This window comes from Trematomus bernacchii, unplaced genomic scaffold, assembly GCF_902827165.1.
Source record: "Trematomus bernacchii unplaced genomic scaffold, fTreBer1.1, whole genome shotgun sequence".
Lineage (NCBI taxonomy): Eukaryota > Metazoa > Chordata > Actinopteri > Perciformes > Nototheniidae > Trematomus > Trematomus bernacchii.
In genome coordinates this window covers 15,070-42,724 of record NW_022988002.1, presented here as the reverse complement: position 1 = coordinate 42,724, position 27,655 = coordinate 15,070, and the positions used below count along the sequence as shown (strand labels likewise).

Here is a 27,655-nt window from a genome sequence, read left to right as displayed (position 1 = left end):
ATAAAATAGCATTAAATAGAAAATGTACATGTTGAAATACCAATGTACAAAATATAGAGCAGGATATTATAAATACATGAAGTGTGTGAGGAATATGAAACAGTTTATGAGAACAGTGAGGCTTAAAACCAGCCTTTCTTCAGATGGGTGACGAAGCAGCGGATCCACTCTAGTATCAAGAGTGACGTGTCAACATGTCAACATGTGTCTTTGACTGTGTGTACACATGTTTGATATTTGTTTTTATATTCTGGATTGTGGGAAACGGTATCTCGATCTCTCTGTACACACAAAGTGGAAGATTGACTTTCCTCTGTCAGTCGTTTATGAGTTCATCAGACCGAGAACAAACACACACTTTCTCCAACTGGTCTTTTTTTTTTATTTTGGAAGCGGAAATTCAAACCAAATGAAACGACATGAAAGTACATGAACTACAAAACATACAAAATAAAGTGAAGAAGGGTCTACATGTTGTCTTCATCGGAGTCATCCTCCTCCTCCAGAGAGTCCTGCAACACAACAACACTGTCAGTCTGTGTGTGTGAGAGAGTGTGTGTGAGTGAGTGTGAGTGAGTGTGTGAGAGTGGTCAGACAGCCAAGAGGATATGACATCACAGGAGTTCAGCTTTTTAAGCGAAACCTCTCTGACTCTCATCATCCCACCCTGCAGACTGTGAGGTGTGTGTGTCCTAGGTGTGTGTGTCTGTCTGTGAGGTGTGTGTGTCCTAGGTGTGTGTGTGTCTGTCTGTGAGGTGTGTGTGTGTAAGGTGTGTCTGTGAGGTGTGTGTGTCTGTAAGGTGTGTGTGTCTGTGAGTAAGGTGTGTGTGTCTGTCTGTGAGGTGTGTGTGTCTGTCTGTGAGGTGTGTGTGTCTGTCTGTGAGGTGTATGTCTGTGAGGTGTGTGTATGTCTGTGTGTAAGGTGTGTGTGTGTGTCTGTCTGTGAGGTGTGTGTCTGTGAGGTGTGTGTGTACGGTGTGTCTGTGAGGTGTGTGTGTACGGTGTGTGTGCCTGTACGGTGTGTGTGAGGTGTGTGCCTGTACGGTGTGTGTGAGGTGTGTGTCTGTGAGGTGTGTGTCTGTGAGGTGTGTGTCTGTGAGGTGTGTGTCTGTGAGGTGTGTGTCTGTGAGGTGTGTGTCTGTGAGGTGTGTGTCTGTGAGGTGTGTGTCTGTGAGGTGTGTGTCTGTGAGGTGTGTGTCTGTGAGGTGTGTGTCTGTGAGGTAGGTGTCTGTGAGGTAGGTGTCTGTGAGGTAGGTGTGTGTCTGTGAGGTAGGTGTGTGTCTGTGAGGTAGGTGTGTGTCTGTGAGGTAGGTGTGTGTCTGTGAGGTGTGTGCCTGTACGGTGTGTGTAAGCTGTGTCTGTGAGGTGTGTGTGTCAGTACGGTGTGTGTAAGCTGTGTCTGTGAGGTGTGTGTGTCACCTTGGCGTATTTCTCCGCCTCCTCTCTAACGTCTTTGGGAACGAGCTGGTGTCGTCCGTCTGTGACTGAGGAGAGAGACAGAGTTAACTTCAAATTCAACGAGCTAACCGCTAATGCTAACAGAGTTAACATCCCATAATGAGCTGGAGGTGAGCTGGCAGCGGATTGGTCAGACAGCCAAGAGAAGGTGTGACATCACAGGATATCAGCAGTTTTAGCGAAACCGTTCTCATCTTCATCACTCCTCCCCGACAGCCAATCACAGGACAGATACAGCCTGAGCACACCTGAGTCACTGTTAACTCACTAACACCTGTTCCCATGGTTACCTGGGTTCATGAGGGTTAAAGGCAGCTACTGTAATGCTACCAATCGTTTCTGTAACATTTATTTTTTAGTATAACTGTTTATTTATTCTGTTTAATAAATATGAAAGACAGGTAGAGAGAGGACAGAAGAAGAAACGCAGCGCTGTGATTGGTGGACTCACCCTCTCCCACCCAGCTGAGCTCCAGCTCGAAGGCCTTGTCCTTCACCTCGTCGTGCACGATGTAGATTCTGCAGAGACACAGGAGAACGTGTAAATCTAAACGGGTTCTGGTGCGAGAGCTAACCGCTAATGCTAACAGAGTTTACATCACATAATGAGCTGGAGGTGAGCTGGCAGCGGATTGGTCAGACAGCCAAGAGAAGGTGTGACATCATAGGATATCAGCAGTTTTAGCGAAACCGTTCTCATCTTCATCACTCCTCCCCGACAGCCAATCACAGGACAGATACAGCCTGAGCACACCTGAGCGCTCACCTGAGTAAGCTGGTTCTGGATCTGTGAACAACGAGCTAATGCTAACTGAGTTTACACAGTTACACTATGATGCATTCAGGCTCTATTCAGTAAAAACGAGTGTTGGCCAAATGTTATGTTATTTCAAATGTACCGATGTCTGCTGTTCTGTGTCAATAAAGGTTCGTTTTGGATGTTTCAAATGTACTGATGTCTGCTGTTCTGTGTCAATAAAGGTTAGTTTTGGATGTTTCAAATGTACCGATGTCTGCCGTTCTGTGTCAATAAAGGTTTTGAGTTTCAATGTATGAGTGGATGTTTCAAATGTACTGATGTCTGCTGTTCCGTGTCAATAAAGGTTAGTTTGGATGTTTACTCACATTTTAGCGACCTCTTTCACGACCTCCCTGCACGTCATGTCCTTCATCTGAAACACACACCTCAGTTAATGACAGGAAACATGTCTGTTACATCCCATAATGAGCTGGAGGTGAGCTGGCAGCGGATTGGTCAGACAGCCAAGAGAAGGTGTGACATCACAGGATATCAGCAGTTTTAGCGAAACCGTTCTCATCTTCATCACTCCTCCCCGACAGCCAATCACAGCCTCAGATTCTCTCTAAACACACCCGTCTGCTCACCTGAGTCACGTGACAGGCCCAGCTTCCTCTCTGCACCTGGTGAATGATCTGTTATTGATTAGCTTCAGATGCTAACTCTCACCTGCAGTTTCTCGATCTCAGTCTTCGCTGCTTGTTTAGCCTTCCCGATCGCACAGCCCCAATAACCCTGAGGAGAGAGCGCTCTTCATCATCATCACCACCACCATTCATTAACAGCCCCAATAACCCTGAGAAGAGAGAGCTCTTCATCATCATCACCACCATTCATTAACATCCCCAATAACCCTGAGGAGAGAGCTCTTCTTCATCATCATCACCACCATTCATTAACAGCCCCAATAACCCTGAGGAGAGAGAGCTCTTCATCATCACCACCATTCATTAACAGCCCCAATAACCCTGAGGAGAGAGAGCTCTTCATCATCATCACCACCATTCATTAACAGCCCCAATAACCCTGAGGAGAGAGCTCTTCATCATCATCATCACTGTTCAATAACAGCTTTATTACATTCAGCATGACAGTAAAGTGTTTCCGTTACATCCCATAATGAGCTGGAGGTGAGCTGGCAGCGGATTGGTCAGACAGCCAAGAGAAGGTGTGACATCACAGGATATCAGCAGTTTTAGCGAAACCGTTCTCATCTTCATCACTCCTCCCCGACAGCCAATCACAGGACAGATACAGCCTGAGCACACCTGATACATCCCATAATAATGATGTAACTCACGTGAGAGATGCCTGAGGGGTCGACCATGTAGAGCTGAGGACCGTCGTCTTTATCATAAGAGCCCAGGATGAAGCTAGACACACAGATATATCTTTCTTTAATACATGGAAGCTCTGATTTCATGTGTCATGAGTGTGTGAGAGAGAGTGTGTGAGAGAGAGTGTGTGTGTGAGAGTGTGTGTGTGAGAGAGAGAGAGAGTGTGAGTGAGAGAGAGAGAGTGTGAGTGAGAGAGAGAGTGTGAGTGAGAGAGAGTGTGAGTGAGAGAGAGAGAGTGTGTGTGTGAGAGAGAGTGTGTGTGTGTGAGTGAGAGAGAGAGTGTGTGTGTGTGTGAGTGAGAGAGAGTGTGTGAGTGAGAGAGAGAGAGTGTGTGTGTGAGAGAGAGAGAGAGAGTGTGTGTGTGTGAGCGAGAGAAGGGTGTGTGTGTGAGAGTGAGAGTGTGTGTGCGAGCGTGTGTGTGTGAGAGGAGTTGTGGGTGAGAGAGAGTGTGTGTGTGCTGACGCGGCGTGTGTGTGTGCGCGCGCGTGTGTGGTTTGCGCGCGCGTGTGTGTGTGCGCGCCGTTGTGTGCTGCCGCGCGTGTGTGTGTGCGCGCGCGCAGTGATGTTGCGCGCGCGCGTGTGCTGTGCGACGCGCAGCGATTGTGCGCGCGCGCGCGTAGTGCGCGCGCAGCGCGCGTGTGTGTGGTGTCGCGCGCGTGTGTGTGTGTTGTGCGCGCGTGTGGTTTGCGCGCGCGCGTGTGTGGCTGCGACGCGTGGTGTGTCTGCGCGCGTGTGTGTCTGCGCGCGTAGTGTGTCTGCCTCGCGTGGTGTGCATGCGCGCGTGTGCGCAGCGTGTGTGCGGTGTGTTCGTGTCCTGGTGTGTGTGTGTGAGTGTGTGTGGTGGAGAAGAAGTGTGTGTGTGAGTGAAGATTGATAGTGTGTGTGTGAGTGAGAGAGTGGTCAGACAGCCAAGAGGATTGACATCACAGGAGTTCAGCTTTTTAAAGCGAAACCTCTGACTCTCAATCATCCCACCCTGCAGACTGAGGTTTAAATAGTCCTGCAGTCCCTGAACGCAGCACGCTCAGTGAATCAGCTGATGTCCCTGAACGCATCACGCTCAGTGAATCAGCTGATGTCCCTGAACGCATCACGCTCAGTGAATCAGCTGATGTCCCTGAACGCATCACGCTCAGTAAATCAGCTGATGTCCCTGAATGCAGCACGCTCAGTGAATCAGCTGATGTCCCTGAATGCAGCACGCTCAGTGAATCAGCTGATGTCCCTGAACGCATCACGCTCAGTGAATCAGCTGATGTCCCTGAACGCATCACGCTCAGTGAATCAGCTGATGTCCCTGAACGCATCACACTCAGTGAATCAGCTGATGTCCCTGAACGCAGCATGCTCAGTGAATCAGCTGATGTCCCTGAAAGCATCACTCGGAGTGCAGTAACTCACCTGCAGCCGAACGGCCTCACAGCGCTGTACAGAGTGTAGGCGTGCACGTACATGGCCACTCTCTCCGACAGGTGCTGAAACCAGAGGAGACACTGTTAGCTTAGCATCAACCAGAGGAGACACTGTTAGCTTAGCATCAACCAGAGGAGACACTGTTAGCTTAGCATCAACCAGAGGAGACACTGTTAGCTTAGCATCAACCAGAGGAGACACTGTTAGCTTAGCATCAGCTGCACCATAGAGATTACATGAGTAAGAGCCGCACCTTGAGGGGAATGTCGTGTCCGTAGCTCGATCTGAAGCTGGAGGCTTCCTCTCTCGCCACTTCAGAGAGAGAGCGAGCATCAGCTAGCAGCCCAGCTACCGCCTAGAGAGAGGACAAGAGTTATTCAAGAGAGGCTATTAAGGAGCTACAGCACGGTCACATGACTTCACCACCGCTAAGCTAAAGGTGGCTAATGTTGGGCTATTAAGGAGCTACAGCACGGTCACATGACTTCACCACCGCTAAGCTAAAGGAGGCTAATGTTGGGCTATAAAGGAGCTACAGCACGGTCACATGACTTCAACAAGCTAACCGCTAATGCTAACAGAGTTAACATCCCATAATGAGCTGGCAGCGGATTGGTCAGACAGCCAAGAGAAGGTGTGACATCACAGGATATCAGCAGTTTTAGCGAAACCGTTCTCATCTTCATCACTCCTCTCCGACAGCCAATCACAGGACAGATACAGCCTGAGCGCTCACCTGAATCACTATTAACTCACTAACACCTGTTCCCATGGTTACTTGTGTTTATGAGCAGTAAAGGCAGCTACTGTAATGCTATCACATGACTTCACCATCGCTAAGCTAAAGGTGGTTAATGTGTGTGTGGTTACCATGCCGACGTGTCTGTCGATGTTGAAGATGCGTTTGTTGGAGCCCTGCTCGTACAGTTTGGACAGAACCAGCTTCTCCACCCCGAACACAACGCCATCCTTACAGCGGATAGCGATGGCCGTGCTGAAAACACACACCTCAGTTAATGACAGTTAACATGTTTCTGTTACATCCCATAATGAGCTGGAGGTGAGCTGGCAGCGGATTGGTCAGACAGCCAAGAGAAGGTGTGACATCACAGGATATCAGCAGTTTTAGCGAAACCGTTCTCATCTTCATCACTCCTCCCCGACAGCCAATCACAGCGCCCCTGAGTCATGTGACCACGTGGTTATTTACCTGCTGTTCTCCACGGCCTTCATGGCGTACTCCACCTGAAACACCCGTCCATCTGGAGAGAAGGTGGAGGCGGACAGATCGTACTGCAGGACACACACAGTTAATATATTAATATATATATACAGTGCAGATGCAAAATAACACCAAGTGTAAATCCATAAGAAGGGTCCCTTCTGATTCTGTGACACCATCAAATGTCTGGGGTCAATCTGCTGCTTAGTAGATGCATTGTTTGAAATGTCCTAATAAATAGTTTGATTGAGATATAATAACATTTTATGGGGTTTAACTTATGGAGAAAAAACCTTAAGTCCAGACAAGGAGCCAATTACAAACCACTTTTATATTCATTTATCAATTTAAAATTGGGACAAAATCATTCATTCATAATGTTGGGCTATAAAGGAACTACAGCACGGTCACATGACTTCAACGAGCTAACCGCTAATGCTAACAGAGTTAACGTCCCAAAATGAGCTGGAGGTGAGCTGGCAGCGGATTGGTCAGACAGCCAAGAGAAGGTGTGACATCACAGGATATCAGCAGTTTTAGCGAAACCGTTCTCATCTTCATCACTCCTCCCCGACAGCCAATCACAGCTCTCCTGGGTCATGTGACCCCGTGGTGAGTTACACTCCTCCCCACAGGACAGATACAGCCTGAACACACCTGACTGCTCACCTGAGTCACTATTAACTCACCAACACATGTTCCCATGGTTACCTGTGTGTTAATGAGGGTTAAAGGCAGCTACTGTAACTAACTAACCACGGGGTCACATGATTCTTAAACCAGACATGGAGCCAATTAAAAACCACTTAGTGTTTTATATGAATTAAAAATTGGGACAAACTCATTAATTTGCAGCTGAAAACATGACCTGTAGAACGACTAAAGCCACGTCTTCTCTACGGTAGATACACCTGAACACACTGCTGCTATAACTGAGTCAGATCTAACTAAGTGAAGCTTGTGCGTCTGCCCAGCTCTCATAATGATTCAAAGTGAATTAAAGTCTATTGAAGGTAGAATGAAGGCTGATTGAACAGACAGTTCAAAGATAACATATTTATATCATGGATAAACTTCACAGTTTGAAACTGATGTGTGTCTAAAGGGAGTTTGGTTTTGAGCCAACAGCTAACAGTTAGCATGGAGTCTGCCTATGTATTTGCTGACTCATTGATATTCCTGAAGTTACTCTAAAGTATATTTAGAAACAGAGGTGTGTTTCATTAAGTGTTACCTGTAAACTGTATCTGCATTTAATCTGTTTCAGAGGGTACAATGGGGGGCCTCTGCCCAGCTGTAATGAGGATTTAAGGTGAGTTAAAGTCTATTTAAGGTGAGTTAAAGTCTATTTAAGGTAGTAATATGAAGGCTGATTGAACAGAAACACTGAGAACAGAAAAGAGAAAGATAAATCAGGGATAAACCACTCGTCCCGTTTCAACACGAGGCAAGGCAACGTGTTTCACTAAATTAAAAAGATGAAGGAATAGAGCAGCAGACACGCATTATAAAAGGGTCATTTAAAAACTGTGATTAAAACGCAGAGAGAATAAAATAAATAAAACACGATAATATATAAAAACACGACTAACGTAGAAAGGGAGTCTGGGTGTGAGCTAACAGCTAACAGTTAGCATCTGTTTATTTACTCATATTCCTAAAGTTACTCATTTTATGAAGACAGAGAGAGATGCGTTTGATTCATGGTCTTTTAATCAAAGTATTACCTACAAACTGAAACTAAACTAAGTATAACAACTGAATGCTTTCGTTTTCGCTTCTGTTAGCTCATTATGTGGATTTAAAGTGTATTCATGTATGTTTAAGGGAGTATCATGACGGCCGATTACATTAAAGCAGTTAAAAGAGAACATAAAAAGTGTTAAAGTATATAAATTAGGGATTAATTTCAGCGACACATCTCAAAACTGTTTATTTCTAAACGGAGTTCGGTTGCGAGCTAACAGCTAACAGTTAGCATGGAGTCTTATTTATTTATTTGCTGACTCATTTGCGTTCCTAAAGTTACTCATTATATGTAAGTACAATAGAGACATGTTTCATTTTAAGTTATCTATAAAAGTACAGATGAAATTAATATTAAAACTGTGAATGCTGTCATTTCTCTTGTTATCTCCTGTTAGCTTGTGTTAGCATGCCTCGTTGTGACTCAGCAGGCTAACACGCTAGCTCGCATGCTACATGGTATAATGGACGGGTTTAAGAGTGGATATTCCCAGTAAAGGGTATATTCCCAGTAGAGTGTATACTCAGAGTAAAGAGGGTAAAACGGGGACACATTGAGAGAGTTAAAGGTAAACTCACCCCGGTTCCGATGGAGCTCATTTTCTCTCAGACTCTGATCCAGCGAAGCTTCTCATCGGTCGCTCCGCACTGCTTCCGGCTGCCCCTCCACAATAAGAGCCTTGAGTTTGAAAATAAATCTCTATATCCTCTCTTCTTCTTCTGGTTTCCCGGCGGTTAGGATCCAGTTTAATGGCGCGTTGCCGCCACCTGTCGGCTCCAGAGGGAATATACCCACAGTTCACTTTCTCAATCCACAACAACAGCCAATTAAAATAAATAAAATAACACCTCAAATCCTGTAAAACAACATATGATGGGAATTTTCAGTGATTCAATATATATGTAGGTTTCCTGGCTATGAAATGTTCTCAGACAGAAGGGTGTCATATTTATCATGGATGTTAGGGTTGTAATTAACATGCTGCGCTTCCCCTTCTGTCTCCCCCACCCAATTCCTTCCTGTGTCTCATCTGTATAAAGGACATTGCCTTTCTGTGTAACGGGGTCAGATCCTGGTGCTATCTACTCGTGCAGGACATCTGTCCAGCTGGAAATAGGATTGATTCTGTTAAATGCTATAACTCTTTATTAAATAACACGACTTTGGTTTAAGCTTGTATATTTCTTCTTTTCTTACCAGAAGGTGATTAAGTGTGGCATTTCCACCACACAACATGAACATTTTCTACTTTTTTAATGCTATTTCTATTTGAGATGTTTACATTTTGGATTGTTTATTTCTAGTCTTTTAATTTCTCTAATGTGCAGTGCCATGTCTTTTTATGCTGCTGCAACGCAAACATTTCCCAGATTGGGATCAATAAAGTACTTCTCATCTTATCTCATCTTATCTTTATCTTAAACCCCCCCATTAAGAAATATAACACTGTGCTCTAATGCTCAGTACAGGCCCGGTTTCAGAACAAAATGACTTGGGGTGCCTCTGAGATTACAGGGGGTGCAGCAGTAGTAGGTTTACGTGAGCAATAGCGGCCGGCAACAGCAATGAAAAATAGCATTGATGTTATATCTAATGCTGCGTTCACACCGGACGCTATGCGAATATTCGCTTCGCTCTAATCGCTCGAGTTTCACCGCGGCTGTCAGCTGTGTTTACTCGCATCATTCAAACAAGACGCGCTGGCTCGGGGGCTACAACTACAACACAATGAACATATTTGACCGTGATTTAATTGTAATACACGTTTCAAAATGATGCCGAAGTAACAACATACTGATACCGGTTAGTAAAAACCATGAATTAATGCTTTGACAAGTCTGCAGACAGATGGCAGGAGAAACACCTTTTAAAATGCTTGTTTTCTGAATGGAGATCGGATAGATCAGGCTAAGCTAACGTTGTAGCTGCTCCGTCCTCTCTCACAACAACGACCTACAGACAGAAATAAACCAGCGACTGTATTCGCCATGACACAGACAGTCTGTGGTTTGTACTTGTTTAACTTTTGTCCAGTTTCTGAACAGATATGAGGAGCTGTGAGCTCTGTGTGCTAACTGCTGACAGCTAACGGCTGATGTTTTCTGGTTGAACGTCAGTGACGGCAGGCTGAGTTCCTAACCGCTGATTGGCTACCGCGAGATCACGTCACGTGAATTTGACACTCGAGTTGAAAAAATTGAACTCGAGCGTTTGGGTGTTGAGAGATGTATCCATAGATCTCTTAATTTTGCTCTCAAAGTGCACCAGATTGATGCTTTCAACTTCAATATTTAAAAAAAAATCTTCCTGGGGGAGCATGCCCCCGGACCCCCCTAGAGGAGGTGAGGACCCCCCTAGAGGATGTTAGGTCCACGGTGTTTACATGCTTATTTATACAATATGTGTGCTTATGCTAACATCATAAGACAAAAGTAGGTTCCGTGTTGTGTGAAGTGAGAACGCGCTAGAGTGAGGGGGGCCCCCAAGCCAAAGCTCGCTTAGGGCCCCCAAAAGTCTAGGGCCGGCCCTGGATCCGTGGGTGAATAATGTCAATCACCACAGTCTGAGCATTTTTACGGGTTATAACCTCAGTGCACACATCCCTTAGATAATGTGCCACTATGTGAATTCATGTTTTTAAAGCTTTCCACTAATCAACTGTTTGCAATGAGAGTTCAAATGGTATTTATATTTATTCTGAAAAGAATCGCAAAAATATAAATAATTATTGAATTTATTGGAAGTGTAATATATTTATTGTATATTTCTCCTTTATATACAAATATGTTGGTGATCTATTTTATGTTCTCAGACAGAAGGGTGTCATATTTATCATGGATGTTAGGGTTGTAATTAACATGCTGCGCTTCCCCTTCTGTCTCCCCCCCCCCACCCCCCACCCAATTTAGGACTGTAATGTGGATTGCCTTCCTTCCTGTGTCTCATCTGTATAAAGGACATTGCCTTTCTGTGTAACGGGGTCAGATCCTGGTGCTCTCTACTCGTGCAGGACGTCTGTCCTTCCAGATGGAAATAGGACATCATTACATCGTATTACATGTTGGTGATCTATTTTATGAAAGCACTGGAGCTCTGTGATTGGATCATCTCTCATCCAATCACAGAGCTCTGTGATTGGATCATCTCGTTATGGGACTTTTTCATTTTTTAAATTGAATAATCAAAGACTTTTCTTTTAAAACACACACACACTTTTTAAATACATGTATTTAATTCATTTTTAAATCCATGGAAAACATCTTATTTTGAAAGCAGTGGAACCCGAGACATCAAAAGTAGTTTTGTTATAATTTACATTGTTTAAAACAGGAGGTTAGTGTGTGTGAACGGTGACGTTCACTTTAATAATAAAACATAAAACCTTCAGGTTCCTCTGAACACTTTAGAGAGAAGCTGAGCACAAACTGTTTAATCATGTGATCACAACCTCCACCAATCACAGCCAGGTAACACCATCAGGAGATAACTCCATACAATGAGTGGGCTAACGTTAGCTCAAGGTGTTAGCAGACGGACGGTAACATTAGCACAACAACAATAACAACAACAGATTCTTGTGATAACTTCTGCTAACAGGATTAGCGTAGCTGGCTAATATGAGCTAACAGTTACAGCTGATCATGTTGTTGTTTACCTCGGTGTTCCCGGGGGAGGTCATGTGACTTTATTTACACCAATGAACACGTTATAGTCAAAGAGCAAGAGGAGGGTGACTTCCTGTTCTCTCTGAGGAAGAGGGAGACTTCCTGTACTCTCTCTCTGCTCCTCTGTGTCGCCTGCCCTCAGTCAGCTGATGGGGGCGGGGCTTGTGGAGGGGGTGTGTCCTGATGGAGGGGGCGGAGTTAGGTGTTTCCCTTCAGGACACCCATACAGCTCTGCAGCAGCTGGAGGTTCCCCTACACACACACACACACACACACACACACACACACACACACACACACACACACACACACACACACACACACACACACACACACACACACGTTAAACCAGTCATCCTGATACTCAGTGGCGTTTTCTCCGGGAGGCCAAGGGAAGCCAGGCTTCCCCTGTTTTTTCGGATTGTAGTTATAATTTAAATAAATAAATAAAAACACTTTGTTTTGTTTCGATAATTCTCCTTTGCTGTGTGTTGCTGCCGGCCCGTCTCTCCCCCACTCTCATTGAGTATTTTACAAAGAGTGAAACAAACAGCGCCCCTCTAGATGTTATGGTGAAACAGTAGATTGCATTCACTGTTGCGAGAGGAGGCCAGCCGGATCGGGCTTCCCTTGGTGAAAACAAATTGAGGGATTGACCAATCAGATGAGGCCCACGTGATGCCCCTGCCAACCTGTGATTGGTCAGGGCCATGCCAAGGGAAGCCAGCCGCCTCTGGCTTCCCTTCAGAGGCGGCTGGCGATTTGATTGGACACTGCCATCCAATCAAATCACATCAACATCAGTTTTATGTAGTAGCCTACTGTAACTGTCATCACCGCCGTTTGAAATTATCAAGCAAATGAAGCATTATTTATTCCATATAGGGCCCGATCACCTGAATAGATGAGATTGTTTATATTTTTTAGTTACTTTTGGACTACGGAATGAGCTAATTACAGAGACGAGGACTGTTGCTGCACTTGCCGTGTGTTAGAAAGGGAAGGGAAGAGAAGGTGGACTATCGCATGCAAATGTTTCTGTACATAATTGTTTTTGAATTCATGTGTTTCATACACGCCTACTGATACTTTGATGTGAACGTAAAACTTTAAAGGTCTCCTGATTTACTTTGTGAATGAATGCTTCTTTTTTTATTCATTACCGAATCTGCACTGCGCATTGAGCGGCTGGTATTGCATTTGGGGGGGGGGGTGTGTCTGCTTAAATTAATAAGACGAGAGAGTTTCGGCTGGAGAGTGCAAGTGGATAACAGGCGTGTGCAAGTCCTGCATCTGTGTGATACAAATGTGTGTAAAATGATACCGGGCGCTGTAATCACTCATCTGGTTACGTTATTGACCACCCCCCCAACCCAAAAAAATGGGCTTCCCCTACATTTTTCCCCACGCCACGCTACTGCTGATACTCGGCTATTCTTGGTGCTCTTCCTCCTATCTAAAGATCTACATAAACAGAAAACTCTCAGGATCTTATGGGCTTCGCTCTGAGGATTTGTTTCTTCTAGCTGAACCAAAAGTCTGTTCTGAACTAGGGAAGAGGTTCAGTTTCTCCTGAGGCTTTGAACCAGCTGCTCTCTGAGCTGAAACTCAGAGAGCAGAGGCCTGTACTACGAAGCCGGCTGACTTCAGGGAAAACTCTGGCTTTCCGGTCCTACGACGCTGGTTCTCTTTTTAGCGGGGTAGATCTCCATGGTAACTTATGCTGAGCGGCTAACCTCCTCGGGAGGAGGTTAGGTTGCAGGCTAAGAGATCAACTCAGTGAAAGCACCGCCTGCTGACCAATCAGAGCTCCGTGTGCGGAGTTTAAAGCTATCAAGTCATATTACAGGATAGAGGAAATACAGAAAAACTGCCGTTGCAGGAAAGACGGCCGGCAAAAATCAACTGACTGTGTGAACGTGAACATTAATAGAATATCCCCTCCCATCTTCAGAGCAATCTGACTATTATAACATTAGCGTTAAGAAAGCTTACTTAAATATCTGCCACAACATAAGTAACCGGATCAGAGTAACATTAAGTACAGTCCATGGCACTGTGAGTGCAGACGTCGATGAGTCCCATTATCATTCATATCATATCACATCATAATGTATCATATATTTCCTTATCTGAGTCAGCTGAGCCGTATCTGGCCGTGCAACACTCACAGTGTCACATACTGTATGCAGAAGTATTATTTTAAGCAACACATTAAGTTGACGAAACACTCGAGTCAAATGTAATTAAAGTCAGATCCACTCGTGTCTTGGACGGGGCAGCGATTTCATAAACCTGTTAATGAACGCATTCAAAAATGTTTTCTTTTACCAGCTGTATTCACCTTGCAGGTGCAGCTATGTGGCTTTGATCCTGGATAAAGTGTTTAAGTCATGGATGTTTAAAGTTTAACTTCTTCATATTTGACTAATATTAAAGTTCACTTTTCATTCAGGAAGTATGACGCTGCGCTGTCAGTACGCTTGTCCGTGTTTGAGATTGGTCGAATGCTCCAAATACCACCCCTTTCATGTGAACGCGCACATAACTAGATAGGACACGGCTGGCTTGAGCGATCCACTTGATAACCAACGTCGTAGTACAGCTTAGCCAGAGCGCATATGTTTTGGATTGGGCCAACCGGCTAACTCAAACATATCCAGGTTAGGTTGAACCAGCTTCGTAGTACAGGCCTCTGCTCACTCTAAACACACTCAAAGCTATTCTGTTGCCTCTTTCACACCAACCTGGTTCCCGTTGTAGCTCCTCTAGAGCTTTTCTGGTTCGGAACCGGTTCTTCTTTTCAGCCCCCATTTTGTTCCCACCACCCAGAGCCCGACTGGTGCTACCGCTGCTGCGTCACGACGTCACCGTTTACATCGCTGATTTTCTCCCCAACAGCGTTCACAACAACAACAACAACAACGGGGGACTGCGTCGGGTCGATGATCGTGTTGCTTTTAATCATACGAAGCCAGATTAAATTAAATAACGACTTCTCCAACCTTATACTTTTCTCCAGAGTGCCGTGGTTCATTGTTTATTAATGTGTTTCAGCGGCATTTACCGACCGCTGCAGTGCTGGCTGGCTGCTCTTCCACGGGAGTGTATTCTCCCGTTAGCTCCGGGTTAGCTCACACGGCTCTAAAGTATTCACTGTCTGACTGTCACACAAGCAGCTGATACATATCCCCAGTTCCCCTTAAGTGAATGTGTGTCAGTCTGAATTGACGCTGTTTGGCATCACAACGCTGTTATGAAAGTTTCTCTGGTATAACATGGGTGATGTTAGCATAGCAACCGAAGCTAAACTGACTACTTGCTAAGCCGTTTTCTACAGGCACATTTTACCGGCGTATTTTTCATTATGATTCTACTTGTGATAGTCGGACATGACAACCTGTGCAGCCCATGTATTGATTCCATCCGATAGCTGCTATAATAACAAACAAAACGTCTGCCTGCTCTCCACAATGATCAATAACAGCGAACGGATGGTCAAAGTAAGGTACAAATAAACAGAAGCCTGGTTAGTGTTGCCTGACTTTATAAAGCGTGTTTTTGTATAAGTGTGTGGTTGCCTTCTAGTCACTTTGCTCAGCGCTACTGCTTGTTACAACTTTCATTTGCCGTACTCGCCATAAACTGTTAGCTCAGGTTGATCTCGTCCCGACGTATGCGATTCTTGCTTCTAGACCCACCATTTTTTGGTGCTTGAAAAGCACCGGGTTTCGGAGCTTAGAGGCGGCTCCGCTGCGGTGTGAACAGGACAAACCGGTGCTTTTCAGGCTGTAGTTCCGAACCGGCCCTGGAACCGCGTTGGTGTGAAAGCCCCATAACTGACCTTGAAGCAGACGTTGTGTCTGTAAATGCTTTGGCTAACTGTTGTGTGTCTTGTTGACGTGTGTGTGGAGGTAGAGGAGGACTCACCTTGGCGTGTTTCAGCTCCAGCTCAGCCAGCTCCACCAGGTTCTTCCTGAACGCTGACACTCGCCTCGTCTTAAAGTCTATCAGCTCTGTAACAACACACCATCACATATCACTGGGGGGGGCAGGACACAACACATAATGAGATGTAATCAGGTGTGTGAGTATAGTGTTCCCAGGTTTATATAAAGGTGTGTGTGTACCCTGCTTGGCAGACTGAGATCTTCTCAAATTTGTGGCAGCAGAGAGTGAGGTGTGTGTGAGGTGTGTGTGAGGTGTGAGTGAGGTGTGTGTTAGGTGTGTGTGTGAGGTGTGTGTGTGAGGTGTGTGTGTGAGGTGTGTGTGTGTGTGTGAGGTGTGTGTGAGGTGTGTGTGAGGTGTGTGTGTGAGGTGTGTGTGAGATGTGTGTGAGATGTGTGTGAGGTGTGTGTGAGAGGTGTGTGTGAGATGTGTGTGAGATGTGTGTGAGATGTGTGTGATGTGTGTGAGATGTGTGTGAGATGTGTGTGAGGTTTGTGTGAGGTGTGTGTGAGGTGTGTGTGAGGTGTGTGTGTGCGGTGTGTGAGAGGCAGAGATGGAGTACTTGAGTGCCGATGACGGGACTCGACTTAGACTTGTGAATTCTGGCGTACGATGACTCGGACTCGGACTCGTGAATGTTCCCCCCCACGATGACTCGGACTCGACTTGTACATTGACCTCCGACTTGGACTCGGACTCGAGCAAGTTTCCTCTGGAGTCTGATGTCCTCTATCCTGGCGTGTGCACCGGCTGCGAGGCGAGTTCACGTACTGGGCCCCGCTATTCCAGTCTAAAGATGTCTAGAGACACACCCCGCATCGTGCTGTATGCTTTCACACATTCTGCTTCCACATTGGAAAAGAGCAGCGCAAAATGCTCTATGTGGAAACATATTGAAGAGAAGGCTCCGTAACACATTACTCTAAACATCGAGTTCAGACATATAGACTGAACACTATCATCAGAGTAACGTGATCTAATCAATAAATAAAGATTCAGCCATGTCATTTTGCATGCTAAGTAGCCATGTGCTTTCTGGGGCTCAATCTTTATCAGTAAACCGATTTAACCGGTAAAAGTTCCTTCAAAATAAGAGTCTCGATCTTATTACTATCAAAATAAAAGTGCAAAACGAAAACTTTACCATAGGAAAATATTGGCTTACAAATATAATCACTTCTCTAAAAGGTAACTCATTTTAAATATAGTTAGACATATTATAGGTCATTTACAATAATAATAATAATATTAATATTAGTAATAAGCTTTATATTTGTATAGTACTATAACAAGACTTGTAGCCAAACGAGCTTCACAGCAGTTCAATAGACAGATTAGTATAACATGACAGGATGAAAGCAATGTAGAGGAGCAGCTACATTTCAACACATATATCCACGAAGATAAATACATGAAGACTTGGGACTCGGACTCGACTTGGACTCTTCTTAGGTGACTCGGACTCGAACACAGGTAATGATGACTCGGACTCGACCTCGACTCGGACACTCCTTGGGTGACTCGGACTTGGACTCGGACTCGAAGAGTGGTGACTCGAGAGTGACTTGGACTTGTGAATTGGTGACTTGACTACAACACTGGTGTGAGGTGTGTGAGGTGTGTGTGCAGTGTGTGAGGTGTGTGTGAGGTGTTTGAGGTGCGTGTGAGGTGTGTGTGTACCCTGCTTGGCGGACTCTGAGATCTTCTCAAACTTGTGGCAGCAGAGCTGCTGGCTGGTCTCCGCCTGCAGGACGTCTCTGTTCTTCGCTCTAGATTTATCCAGAGCTTTGTTCGCATTCTCATAATCCACCAGAGCCCGACTCCTGCGGTACAGCAGGTCCTACAGGACATAATATATATATAATATATATTAAGGAACACAGAGACTCCTGCGGCACAGCAGGTCCTACAGGACATAATATATATATAATATATATTAAGGAACACAGAGACTCCTGCGGCACAGCAGGTCCTACAGGACATAATATATATTAAGGAACACTGTGGGTGTTTCTCAATGTCGAGTAAAGCTGCTTCAGAGCCACTATTTCAAGCATACTACGTCATCGAGTGCCGCCGAAGTACTGTTCCAATCTCCAGCATACTTGGAAATCTACCGAGCCCGGCGTACTCCGTTTGGAGAAATATCGAGGCTGCACATGAGTAGACTCCGCGGTCTTAAAATCCCCACAATGCTTTGCGCACGGACCAATTTCCCCAAATCTGTGGCGGAAGATGTAAGGCGGGGCCTCTCATATGACGCACACCTGCACACTTGCTAGCCTGTTCCACTCTTCGTTTTCCAAATGCCAGGAAGTATTCTTGACTCGCTTCTGAAGCAAGATGCTCGGCAGACATGTGCTACCAAGCAAGCGTACTCTACATTGAGAAACACCCAGAGACTCCTGCGGTACAGCAGGTCCTACAGGACATAATAATATATGTAATATTAAGGAACACCGAGGCTCCAGCAGGTCCTAAACCAACATGATATTATAGATTATATAATATTAACTGAACATATACAACACATTGAGTAGGAACCAATGAGCGGCAGACAAGAAGTGGGACAGCTTTCAGAGACGGACCGTGTGTGTGAACAATAGCCGCGTTCACACTGTCACTACCCGATCTGCCCGATCTGTACTGCGCATGTGCGAGATGGTCCGCCACTACATACGGCAACTCTAATAGGACACTTGACACAGTGGCTTTTGGCAAAGCAGAAAAAGAACTGATAGAGATGAGTTATTGTTATTACAACGTGACTTCACTATTATTTAACAACTCTTTTTATTGGGTTCTTTTATTTGGGGTTAAATACATTGTTAGAATAAGTGAGACATGGATTTAACTTCTGTTAGACAGCTATATGCCATACATTTTTGCATACATTCAAAGTAAATATTTATTCAGTATGATAGCTGTCTAACAGAAGTTAAATCCATGTCTCACTTATTCTAACAATGTATTTAACCCCAAATAAAAGAACCCAATAAAAAGAGTTGTTAAATAATAGTGAAGTCACGTTGTAATAACAATAACTCATCTCTATCAGTTCTTTTTCTGCTTTGCCAAAAGCCACTGTGTCAAGTGTCCTATTAGAGTTGCCGTATGTAGTTGTCCAATATGGCGGACCATCTCGCACATGCGCAGTACAGATCGGGCAGGTGGACCGATCGGGTAGTGACACACACCAAGTACTTTGCCGTACTCAGTGCCGGCACTCAGTGCCCCGGCACTTATTACCCCAGGGCACTTACAGTACAGATCGCGTTCACACCGGAGTACTTTTCCCTGAGGGAAGATTACGCAAATGAGCCGCTGACGTCACTTCGTCTTCTTCTGCTTTGGGTTTACTGGCAGGCAGCAAACAACTTCACGGCGTATACTGCCACCCGGAGTCCCCGGCCGGAAGTCCCCTGAGTTGGGGAAGGCTTCAGTAGAAGCTGCTGGGAGTCCCAGCAGCTTCTACTGAAGCCTTCCGAGTAAATCGCCAGAACGCCGACACCTCCTCATCTCCACCGCTCCCATGTTTTCTTTTGTGTTGCCATAAGTTAGTCTCTCTGCGTTTGTGCGCTGGGCTAATGCTAATGCTAATAATGCCAGGATAATAAAATGGCGGCTCTACAAAACATTTCAGAGTTGTACGGGGCGTGGTTTGCAATTCGCCCAGCCAATCAGAACTGGGGCACTTTTTTCCCCCAGGAAAGTACCATCTCTCAGCAGGCACTAAAAATGGGGGTAAAAGTTCCCGAGATTAAGTGCTCTTTTTGGTGTGAACGCGACATAAGGGGTACTAACGGAACTAAACGCGAAAAGTACGGTGAAAAGTACTCCGGTGTGAACGCGGCTAATAATAATATTAATATAAGTACCTTAGCGGCCTGGGACTCTCTCAGGTAATACTTCAGCAGGTCGGCCAGCTTCAGGTCTTCATCAGCGGCGACTCGAGACTCGATTTTCTGCAGAAACAGAAACATTAACGTCTGAAGGAGAAAACAGCTGTTTATTAAATAAAAAGATCTGAACTCACCCGGGTCTTCTCAAACAGCTCCGACACTTTGAGGAAGAACCTGCAGACAGGAAGTGATGTCATGAATATATAACAATAATAATAATGAGTATGATTGAGTGTGTGTGTGTGTGTGTGTGTGTGTGTGTATGTGTGTGTGTGTGTGTGTGGTGTATGTGTGTGTGTATGTGTGTGAGTGTGTGTGTATGTGTGTGTATGTATGTGTGTGTATGTATGTATGTGTGTGTGTATGTGTGTGAGTGTGTGTGTATGTGTGTGAGTGTGTGTGTGTGTGTGTGTGTGTGTGTTCGTACTTGCAGAGGTCGGTGGAGTCCTGCGTTCCTAACGTGTAAAGAGACGAGGCGATTCTGTTGATGTCGTCTGCAGCGTCTGACACACACACACTGACGTTAGGACATACACAACTACATCTCCCAGCATGCACCTGGGCAGGGGCTCAACCTTACTTTGATATCTTGTTTCAATAGTTACTTTATCACTTTATTTTTGTTGTATTATTCTTTTTATTTGAATTCTATCTTATCTTTGTGAATCCTGTGTTTAACTCTGACCTGTCACCCAACACTCAGGTGAGGCTCTGAAGGCTCTGACCTGTCACCCAACACTCAGGTGAGGCTCTGAAGGCTCTGACCTGTCACCCAACACTCAGGTGAGGCTCTGAAGGCTCTGACCTGTCACCCAACACTCAGGTGAGGCTCTGAAGGCTCTGACCTGTCACCCAACACTCAGGTGAGGCTCTGAAGGCTCTGACCTGTCACCTAACACTCAGGTGAGGCTCTGACCTGTCACCCAACACTCAGGTGAGGCTCTGAAGGCTCTGACCTGTCACCTAACACTCAGGTGAGGCTCTGAAGGCTCTGACCTGTCACCCAACACTCAGGTGAGGCTCTGACCTGTCACCCAACACTCAGGTGAGGCTCTGAAGGCTCTGACCTGTCACCCAACACTCAGGTGAGGCTCTGACCTGTCACCCAACACTCAGGTGAGGCTCTGAAGGCTCTGACCTGTCAGCCAACACTCAGGTGTGAGGCTCTGAAGGCTCTGACCTGTCACCCAACACTCAGGTGAGGCTCTGAAGGCTCTGACCTGTCACCCAACACTCAGGTGAGGCTCTGAAGGCTCTGACCTGTCACCCAACACTCAGGTGAGGCTCTGAAGGCTCTGACCTGTCACCCAACACTCAGGTGAGGCTCTGAAGGCTCTGACCTGTCACCTAACACTCAGGTGAGGCTCTGAAGGCTCTGACCTGTCACCTAACACTCAGGTGGGACTAGGTCGACTGTCACCTAACACCTCAGGTGGCTCTGAAGGCCTGGACCCTGTCACCTAACACTCAGGTGAGGCTCTGAAGGCTTGACCAACACTCAGGTGAGGCTCTGACCTGTCACCCAACACTCAGGTGAGGCTCTGAAGGCTCTGACCTGTCACCCAACACTCAGGTGAGGCTCTGACCTGTCACCCAACACTCAGGTGAGGCTCTGAAGGCTCTGACCTGTCACCCAACACTCAGGTGAGGCTCTGAAGGCTCTGACCTGTCGCTGCTACAAAGCTTCATCTCACTAGAGCATAGAATAAAAACTATATTTAAACATTTAAAGATTGTTACTTTTGTGCGAGCGGATCATCCGGTCGGACTTGGCCGAGGCGTCCTTCACTCGGTTGTGATATTCCAGCAGGAACGTTTTCTCGTGCTCGAAGAAGTCGTCAACGTCCTGCTGTGGGAGAGAAGAGAGGGAGAGAGAGTGACAGGTGAGTGGGCGGGGCCTAACGCGCAGGTGAGTGACAGGTGAGGGGGCGGAGCCTAACACCCAGGTGATGCTCTGAAGGGGCGGAGCCTAACGCTCAGGTGAGGCTCTGAAGGGGCAGCCTATCACTCAGGTGATGCTCTGAAGGGGTGGAGCCTAACACTCAGGTGAGTCTCTGAAGGGGTGGAGCCTATCACTCAGGTGAGTCTCTGAAGGGGTGGAGCCTAACGCTCAGGTGAGGCTCTGAAGCTCACCTTCACTCCGGCCACCAGAACACCATCCGCTGACTTCACAACGTTCTTAAAGAAATCCTCCAGCTTCTCTTTCTTGTTCTTCCCCCGGACACTCAGCTGCAGGAGAGAGAGGAGGGGTCACACAACAACTACAAAGACTGCCCATAGATACAGAACAAAGTGCTCTCTTCTGTTGTCTGGTTATGTAAACGTGGCAGCAGCCGGGGATCTACAGAAACATGAATATATGTATGTATTGTTGACGTGGTCGGCAGGTGAGTTCAAACAGACTCACGTCCTGGTTGTACTCCAGGAAGACGTGGAAGTTCAGGTCTTTTCGGAGGACAGGATGCGCCGCCACTCGACAGAGGAACACTTCATGCATGGCCACCGTCTTCTTAAAGATGGCCAGGTACTCTCTGAAACACAGCAGGACAACACTCAGAGACACTCAGCTCAGAGCAGAGAACAAAGACAAATAGAAAGTCGTCCCGTGCGCCTTCTAAGTTTGGGAGAGACTGAAACTATAAACCAATATATTGAATAAGTGACTCACGCCTCCAGCTCCTGCTTCATCTTGGTGAACTCCTCTTTGGTCATGGATCCCTCGCCCTCGCCCAGCTTCTGGAGCTTCTCTCTGGACGCATCGAAGTCTGGCCTGGGGGGGGGCGGGGGGGATCTGAGGGGAGGAGAGGGGAGGGGAGAGGGGAAGTGAGTGTGTGTGTGTGTCTGTGTGTGTGTTTGTGTCTGTGTGTGTGTGTGTTTGTGTCTGTGTGTGTGTTTGTGAGTGTGTGAGTGTGTCTGTGTGTGTGTCTCTGTGTGTCTGTGTGCGTGTGTCTGTGTCTGTGTGTGTGTGTGTGTGTGTGTGTGTCTCTGTGTCTCTGTGTGTGTGTGTGAGTGTGTGAGTGTGTGAGTGTGTGAGTGTGTCTGTGTGTGTGAGTGTGTGTGTCTGTGTGTGTGTGTCTGTCTGTGTGAGTGAGTGTGTCTGTGTCTGTGTGTGTGTGTGTGTGTGAGTGTGTGTGAGTCTGAGTGTGTGTGTGTGTGTGTGTGTGTGTGTGTGTGTCCTCACGATGTATCCTGCGTACTCCTCGTTCTCCACGAAGGAGTCATGCAGCCAGATGAACTCCTCGTGCTGTCGGACCACCGAGAACTCGTTCAGCTTGAAGTTAGGGAGCGTGCTCTGAGGAAGAAATAATCCAGGACGTCAACAACAACATCCAGGACGTCAACAACAACATCCAGGACGTCAACAACAACATCCAGGACGTCAACAACAACATCCAGGACATCAACAACAACATCCAGGACGCCAACAACAACATCCAGGTCCAGAGGGAGGGGGCCGCGACGGAGAAGGCTCTGTCCCCCCAGGTCCGGTGCTTGATGCGGGGGGGGATGGATAGGAGGTTGGCTTCTGATGAGCGGAGGCAGGGGGAAGGGGTGTGGTGGTGCAGCAGGTCTGTGAGGGAGGGGGGGGGGGGTGTGGTGGTGCAGCAGGTCTGTGAGGGAGGGGTGTGGTGGTGCAGCAGGTCTGTGAGGCAGGGGGAAGGGGTGTGGTGGTGCAGCAGGTCTGTGAGGGAGGGGGGGGGGGGGGTGGTGCAGCAGGTCTGTGAGGGAGGGGGGGGGGGGGTGTGGTGGTGCAGCAGGTCTGTGAGGTAGGGGGGGGGGGTGTGGTGGTGCAGCAGGTCTGTGAGGGAGGGGGGGGGGGGTGTGGTGGTGCAGCAGGTCTGTGAGGGAGGGGGGGGGGTGTGGTGGTGCAGCAGGTCTGTGAGGGAGGGGGGGGGGGTGTGGTGGTGCAGCAGGTCTGTGAGGGAGGAGGGGGCCTGATTGTTGAGGGCTTTGTAAGTAATCAGGAGGACAAGAGGTTTTCCATGGATTTAAATGTTTACACGTTTGTCTTTCTATACTTGTGGAGACCCTTGTTGACAAAGCGTATAAACAAACCTTTAGAGGATAAAGTTTACAGTTGTGTTAAAGGTCCCATGTCATGCTTTTCTGGTTCTGACCCGTCCCCTTGTGTTCTGTAGCTTCTGCATGTGAACGGTCTGCAGAGTCACAAACCCTCAAAGTTCACCCTGTAGCGACTAAAACTCTAACACAGAAAAGACCTGTCTCTGCTGCCCCAGAACGCCTCGCTGGACATTTCTCTTTTTCCATTGTTTACTTCTTGGGTTCTGTGACGTGTGAACACCCAAATCAACAACAAATGACCAGATTGGCCCAAATGGACCAATCCGCGGAGCACCTCACACACCAGGATCCCTTGGCTAACTAACAGGGAGTCCCATTGACTTGCATAGAGCTCCCTGAACGCTGGTAATAGACGAGTTGGGATCGCGGAGACCCATTCTCACAGCGTTATAAACCTTTTTCTTACTCAATATCAAGCCACACTAATGGCGCATTTCCACTACACGGCCTCACTCGGCCTCGCTCGGTATGGCTAGGCCTCGTTAGGACTGGCTCACTTTATGGCGCATTTCCATTACAGTTTAGGAACTGGGGTAGTATCTATAGTAACGCAGTGTAGGCGGAGCCGTGACGTGATCTTCAATGAGAACCCCAGAAAAACAACACAGCCGTTAGCTGTTAGCACTCAGAGCTCACAGCTCCTCATATATGTTCAGAAACTAGACAAAAGTTAAACAAGTACAAACCACAGACTGTCTGTGTCATGGCGAATACAGTCGCTGCTTTATTTATGTCTGTATAGGCCGTTGTTATGAGTGTGGACGGTCGGAGCAGATACTGCGTTAGCTTAGCTGATCTCCATTTAGAAAACACGCATTTTAAAAGGTTTTTCGCCTGCCGTCTGTCTGCAGACTTGTCAAAGCATTAATTCATGGTTTTTACTAACCGGTATCAGTATGTTGTTACTTCGGCATCATTTTGAAACGTGTATTACAATTAAATCACGGTCAAATATGTCCATCTTGTTGTAGTTGTAGCCCCCTTGCCAGCGATTCTCTCTCTAGTTTAGCATACTCAGCCCGACTCAGCCTGGTTGTTGGCCCGGAAAGAACCACGATTTTATGGGGCCAGAAAAACTGTGAATTAGGACCCGCTAGCCGGTACTACGCCAAGTGGAAACGCAACCAAAAACGGGCCCCGCACGGCTCGGCACGCTTAAAGCGAGCTCCGCGCTGTAGTGGAAATGCGCCATTATTGTTTTTACTTCGGCTGTGAGTGTTTGTGTGTGCTCAGTTTGAGTTTCGCTTCTTCTCGCTGTATCGCCGACCCGGAAACCCGACCGCTCCTCGCAGCAGTTCGCAGCAGCGGCGAGCAGCAACGAGCCTCGCAACGTCCCGACCAATCAGAGCACAGTGGGCTCACAGGGGGGGGGGGGGCAGGAGCTCCAACAAGCCGTGTAGGACAGAGAGTGAATACACATGCTATACAGAGATGCTGTATGAGAAACCAATGTGAGTTTGGAAAATGACATGGGACCTTTAACAGTCAGGTTGGTAATATGACACGGACTGGGTTTACTGCTCAATATATAGAGATGTTTGCCGTAACTCCAACAATAACAGGACAAGCATCCCACGTCTCTGTTTACATTCAGCAGCTAAAGAGAATCATATGCAGTATATCATATATAGTTAAGACTAGCATCACAAGTCCCTAATGTGAAGCTTTAATGAGGTTCAGCAGGTAAACAGCGTCACACCGAGGACCACCATGTCCACACACACACACACACACACACACACTCACTCACTCACTCACTCACTCTCTCTCACCTTGGTGTGCACGGTGAACTTGACCTTGTCTCTCTCACTCAGGGCGTCGGAGATGTCCACCTGCAGCGTGGCGTCCGTCTGCAGATCCACGTTCACCGCCCGCGGCTAGAAAAACCACACATCCCATAATGCAACACGAGTCTCATAAAACCTGTCTGTTGTGAAGTCAATAATCAATACCTGCTGACGTCCCAGAGAGGAGACTGTCAGGGTATTTTAATAACCTTTTTATGTCTTGGTTTAGATTAATTTACAGTTTAGGCTCTGTTGTTGTTTTTTTAACTTGTAGTAAATGAGGTCTCTCCCTCAGGCCTTATATTGTAGGGTAAATCAAGAACATGTATTTCTGTATTTAAGGTTTTTAACTGAGATACATCTGTGTGTGTGTGTGTGTGTGTGTGTGTGTGTGTGTGTGTGGTGACTCCCTGATGAACAACACAGTAATGACCTGAAACTGACCGTTAGCCCCTGTTAGCTCAGCTAGCCGCGGAGCTAACGGCCCGCAGCAGCCCGGCTCTGAGTCCGGATTCTGGGTCAGTTTAACGGGCTTAATGACAGCTGACTGACCCACAGCCTGGAGCTGCTGTTAGCATGGAGCTATTGCTAGTAGGGGGGAGCTAACCTGGCTACCAAACAGGAGCTAAAGCTAGGTAGCGTCTTCAGCACAGACACAGGTATACCAGCGAGGTGTTCAGACAGGTTGACAGACAGACAGGTATACAGACAGACATGTTTACAGACATACAGGTAAACAGACAGGTAACAGGCAGGTGTATCCAGGTGTGTCGCTCACCCCTCGGTCCTCCTCGGAGAGAAAGTCGGGTCCGTCGTCCAGCCCTTCCTGCTGCAGAGAGACAGAAAGAGAGGCTGTTTACACACAGACACAGACACACAGACACACACACAGACTCACAGACACAGCACCGGGGCTCCGGTACCGGGCGGATAACAGCTGATAACAGACAGAACAACAGAGGAAACAACAGGAGAAGAACCCACCATCATGGCTGCTGAGTACGGGTGGAGACGGGAAGCGCGGTGACGTCACGACGCACAGGCCAACGTCATGAAGCAAAACAGGAAGTAGCTTTCAGATCAATATTAGTTTTTATTTATTGTTTTTAATATATACCTCAGTGTTTCAGTTAGTGGTTAATATGTTCATGGATATAACAATTACATGTTGTGTAGCATGTTGTGTGTTTCCCTGCATGTTGTGTAGTATGATGTGTGTTTCTCTGCATGTTGTGTGTTTCTCTGCATGTAGTGTAGCATGTTGTGTGTTTCTCTGCATGTTGTGTAGCATGTTGTGTGTTTCTCTGCATGTAGTGTAGCATGTTGTGTGTTTCTCTGCATGTTGTGTGTTTCTCTGCATGTTGTGTAGCATGTTGTGTGTTTCCCTGCATGTTGTGTAGTATGATGTGTGTTTCTCTGCATGTTGTGTGTTTCTCTGCATGTTGTGTAGCATGTTGTGTAGTATGATGTGTGTTTCTCTGCATGTTGTGTAGTATGATGTGTGTTTCTCTGCATGTTGTGTAGTATGTGTGTTTCTCTGCATGTAGTGTAGTATGTTGTGTGTTTCTCTGCATGTAGTGTAGCATGATGTGTGTTTCTCTGCATGTAGTGTAGCATGATGTGTGTTTCTCTGCATGTAGTGTAGCATGATGTGTGTTTCTCTACATGTAGTGTAGTATGATGTGTGTTTCTCTACATGTTGTGTAGTATGATGTGTTTCTCTGCATGTAGTGTAGTATGATGTGTGTTTCTCTGCATGTTGTGTAGTATGATGTGTGTTTCTCTGCATGTTGTGTAGTATGATGTGTGTTTCTCTGCATGTTGTGTAGTATGATGTGTGTTTCTCTGCATGTTGTGTAGTATGATGTGTGTTTATCTGCATGTTGTGTAGTATGATGTGTGTTTCTCTGCATGATGTGTGTTTCTCTGCATGTTGTGTAGTATGATGTGTGTTTCTCTGCATGTTGTGTAGTATGATGTGTGTTTCTCTACATGTTGTGAGTTTCCCTGCATGTTGTGTGTTTCCCTGCATGTTGTGTAGTATGTTGTGTGTTTCCCTGCATGTTGTGTAGTATGTTGTGTGTTTCTCTGCATGTAGTGTAGTATGTTGTGTGTTTCTCTGCATGTAGTGTAGCATGTTATGTGTTTCTCTGCATGTAGTGTAGTATGTTGTGTGTTTCTCTGCATGTAGTGAACTCTCTGGTCTCAGACTGACACCTGCTGGTCACTTTGTGAAGTGTCACTCTCGATCTCCGTTCAAAACTCAGCGTTAAACTCATTATCTCCTAAAAACG

The 27,655-nt window shown here is 46.6% G+C and overlaps 2 protein-coding genes and 9 non-coding genes across 12 annotated transcripts; all 11 read right to left on the bottom strand.

The window, feature by feature from the left end:
• Positions 1–362: 362 nt before the first annotated feature.
• LOC117472093 (proteasome subunit alpha type-3) lies at positions 363–8,664 on the bottom strand. Its single transcript, XM_034117229.1, has 11 exons — positions 8,555–8,664; positions 6,218–6,300; positions 5,878–6,001; positions 5,261–5,362; positions 4,996–5,069; positions 3,558–3,630; positions 2,927–2,992; positions 2,584–2,630; positions 1,910–1,977; positions 1,420–1,484; positions 363–512 (listed from the first exon to the last, which is right to left on the bottom strand). Exons 1-11 carry the CDS (start codon positions 8,573–8,575, stop codon positions 468–470), a joined length of 768 nt encoding a protein of 255 aa, XP_033973120.1. The 5' UTR covers positions 8,576–8,664; the 3' UTR covers positions 363–467.
• On the bottom strand, positions 587–666 carry LOC117472097. Its single transcript, XR_004554871.1, has one exon. It is a non-coding gene; the product is annotated as a small nucleolar RNA SNORD53/SNORD92 (small nucleolar RNA).
• Positions 1,585–1,666, bottom strand: LOC117472100. Its single transcript, XR_004554874.1, has one exon. It is a non-coding gene; the product is annotated as a small nucleolar RNA SNORD53/SNORD92 (small nucleolar RNA).
• On the bottom strand, positions 2,091–2,172 carry LOC117472101. The gene has a single exon (XR_004554875.1). It is a non-coding gene; the product is annotated as a small nucleolar RNA SNORD53/SNORD92 (small nucleolar RNA).
• LOC117472107 lies at positions 2,710–2,791 on the bottom strand. The gene has a single exon (XR_004554880.1). It is a non-coding gene; the product is annotated as a small nucleolar RNA SNORD53/SNORD92 (small nucleolar RNA).
• Positions 3,404–3,485, bottom strand: LOC117472099. The gene has a single exon (XR_004554873.1). It is a non-coding gene; the product is annotated as a small nucleolar RNA SNORD53/SNORD92 (small nucleolar RNA).
• LOC117472102 lies at positions 4,491–4,569 on the bottom strand. The gene has a single exon (XR_004554876.1). It is a non-coding gene; the product is annotated as a small nucleolar RNA SNORD53/SNORD92 (small nucleolar RNA).
• On the bottom strand, positions 5,620–5,701 carry LOC117472098. The gene has a single exon (XR_004554872.1). It is a non-coding gene; the product is annotated as a small nucleolar RNA SNORD53/SNORD92 (small nucleolar RNA).
• Positions 6,084–6,165, bottom strand: LOC117472106. The gene has a single exon (XR_004554879.1). It is a non-coding gene; the product is annotated as a small nucleolar RNA SNORD53/SNORD92 (small nucleolar RNA).
• On the bottom strand, positions 6,717–6,798 carry LOC117472105. Its single transcript, XR_004554878.1, has one exon. It is a non-coding gene; the product is annotated as a small nucleolar RNA SNORD53/SNORD92 (small nucleolar RNA).
• A 2,525-nt stretch (positions 8,665–11,189) lies between the features above and the next one.
• snx6 (sorting nexin 6) lies at positions 11,190–26,438 on the bottom strand. Of its 2 annotated transcripts, none has more exons than XM_034117228.1 (14): positions 26,346–26,438; positions 26,140–26,190; positions 25,347–25,451; positions 22,671–22,783; positions 22,160–22,279; positions 21,899–22,022; positions 21,625–21,720; positions 21,232–21,340; positions 19,919–19,994; positions 19,626–19,665; positions 19,468–19,554; positions 17,270–17,429; positions 15,572–15,657; positions 11,190–11,893 (listed from the first exon to the last, which is right to left on the bottom strand). In XM_034117228.1, exons 1-14 carry the CDS (start codon positions 26,349–26,351, stop codon positions 11,840–11,842), a joined length of 1,227 nt encoding a protein of 408 aa, XP_033973119.1. In that variant the 5' UTR covers positions 26,352–26,438; the 3' UTR covers positions 11,190–11,839. The 2 variants fall into 2 exon arrangements, with proteins under 2 accessions (XP_033973119.1, XP_033973118.1); XM_034117227.1 differs by having other exon boundaries at positions 22,160–22,282; positions 22,673–22,783; positions 26,346–26,361.
• Between the last annotated feature and the right edge of the window lie 1,217 nt (positions 26,439–27,655).

Excerpts from the sequence above, each read along its gene's own strand:
- LOC117472093 (XM_034117229.1), bottom strand. The coding sequence starts at position 8,575 with ATGAGCTCCATCGGAACCGGG. Across the intron at positions 6,301-8,554 it reads TGAGCTCCATCGGAACCGGG|TACGATCTGTCCGCCTCCAC; the intron begins GTGAGTTTACCT and ends TGTGTCCTGCAG. Across the intron at positions 1,485-1,909 it reads GCTCAGCTGGGTGGGAGAGG|TCACAGACGGACGACACCAG; the intron begins GTGAGTCCACCA and ends CTCTCTCCTCAG.
- snx6 (XM_034117228.1), bottom strand. Across the intron at positions 25,452-26,139 it reads TCTCCGAGGAGGACCGAGGG|CCGCGGGCGGTGAACGTGGA; the intron begins GTGAGCGACACA and ends TGGTTTTTCTAG. Across the intron at positions 21,341-21,624 it reads TTCTGGTGGCCGGAGTGAAG|CAGGACGTTGACGACTTCTT; the intron begins GTGAGCTTCAGA and ends TCTCTCCCACAG.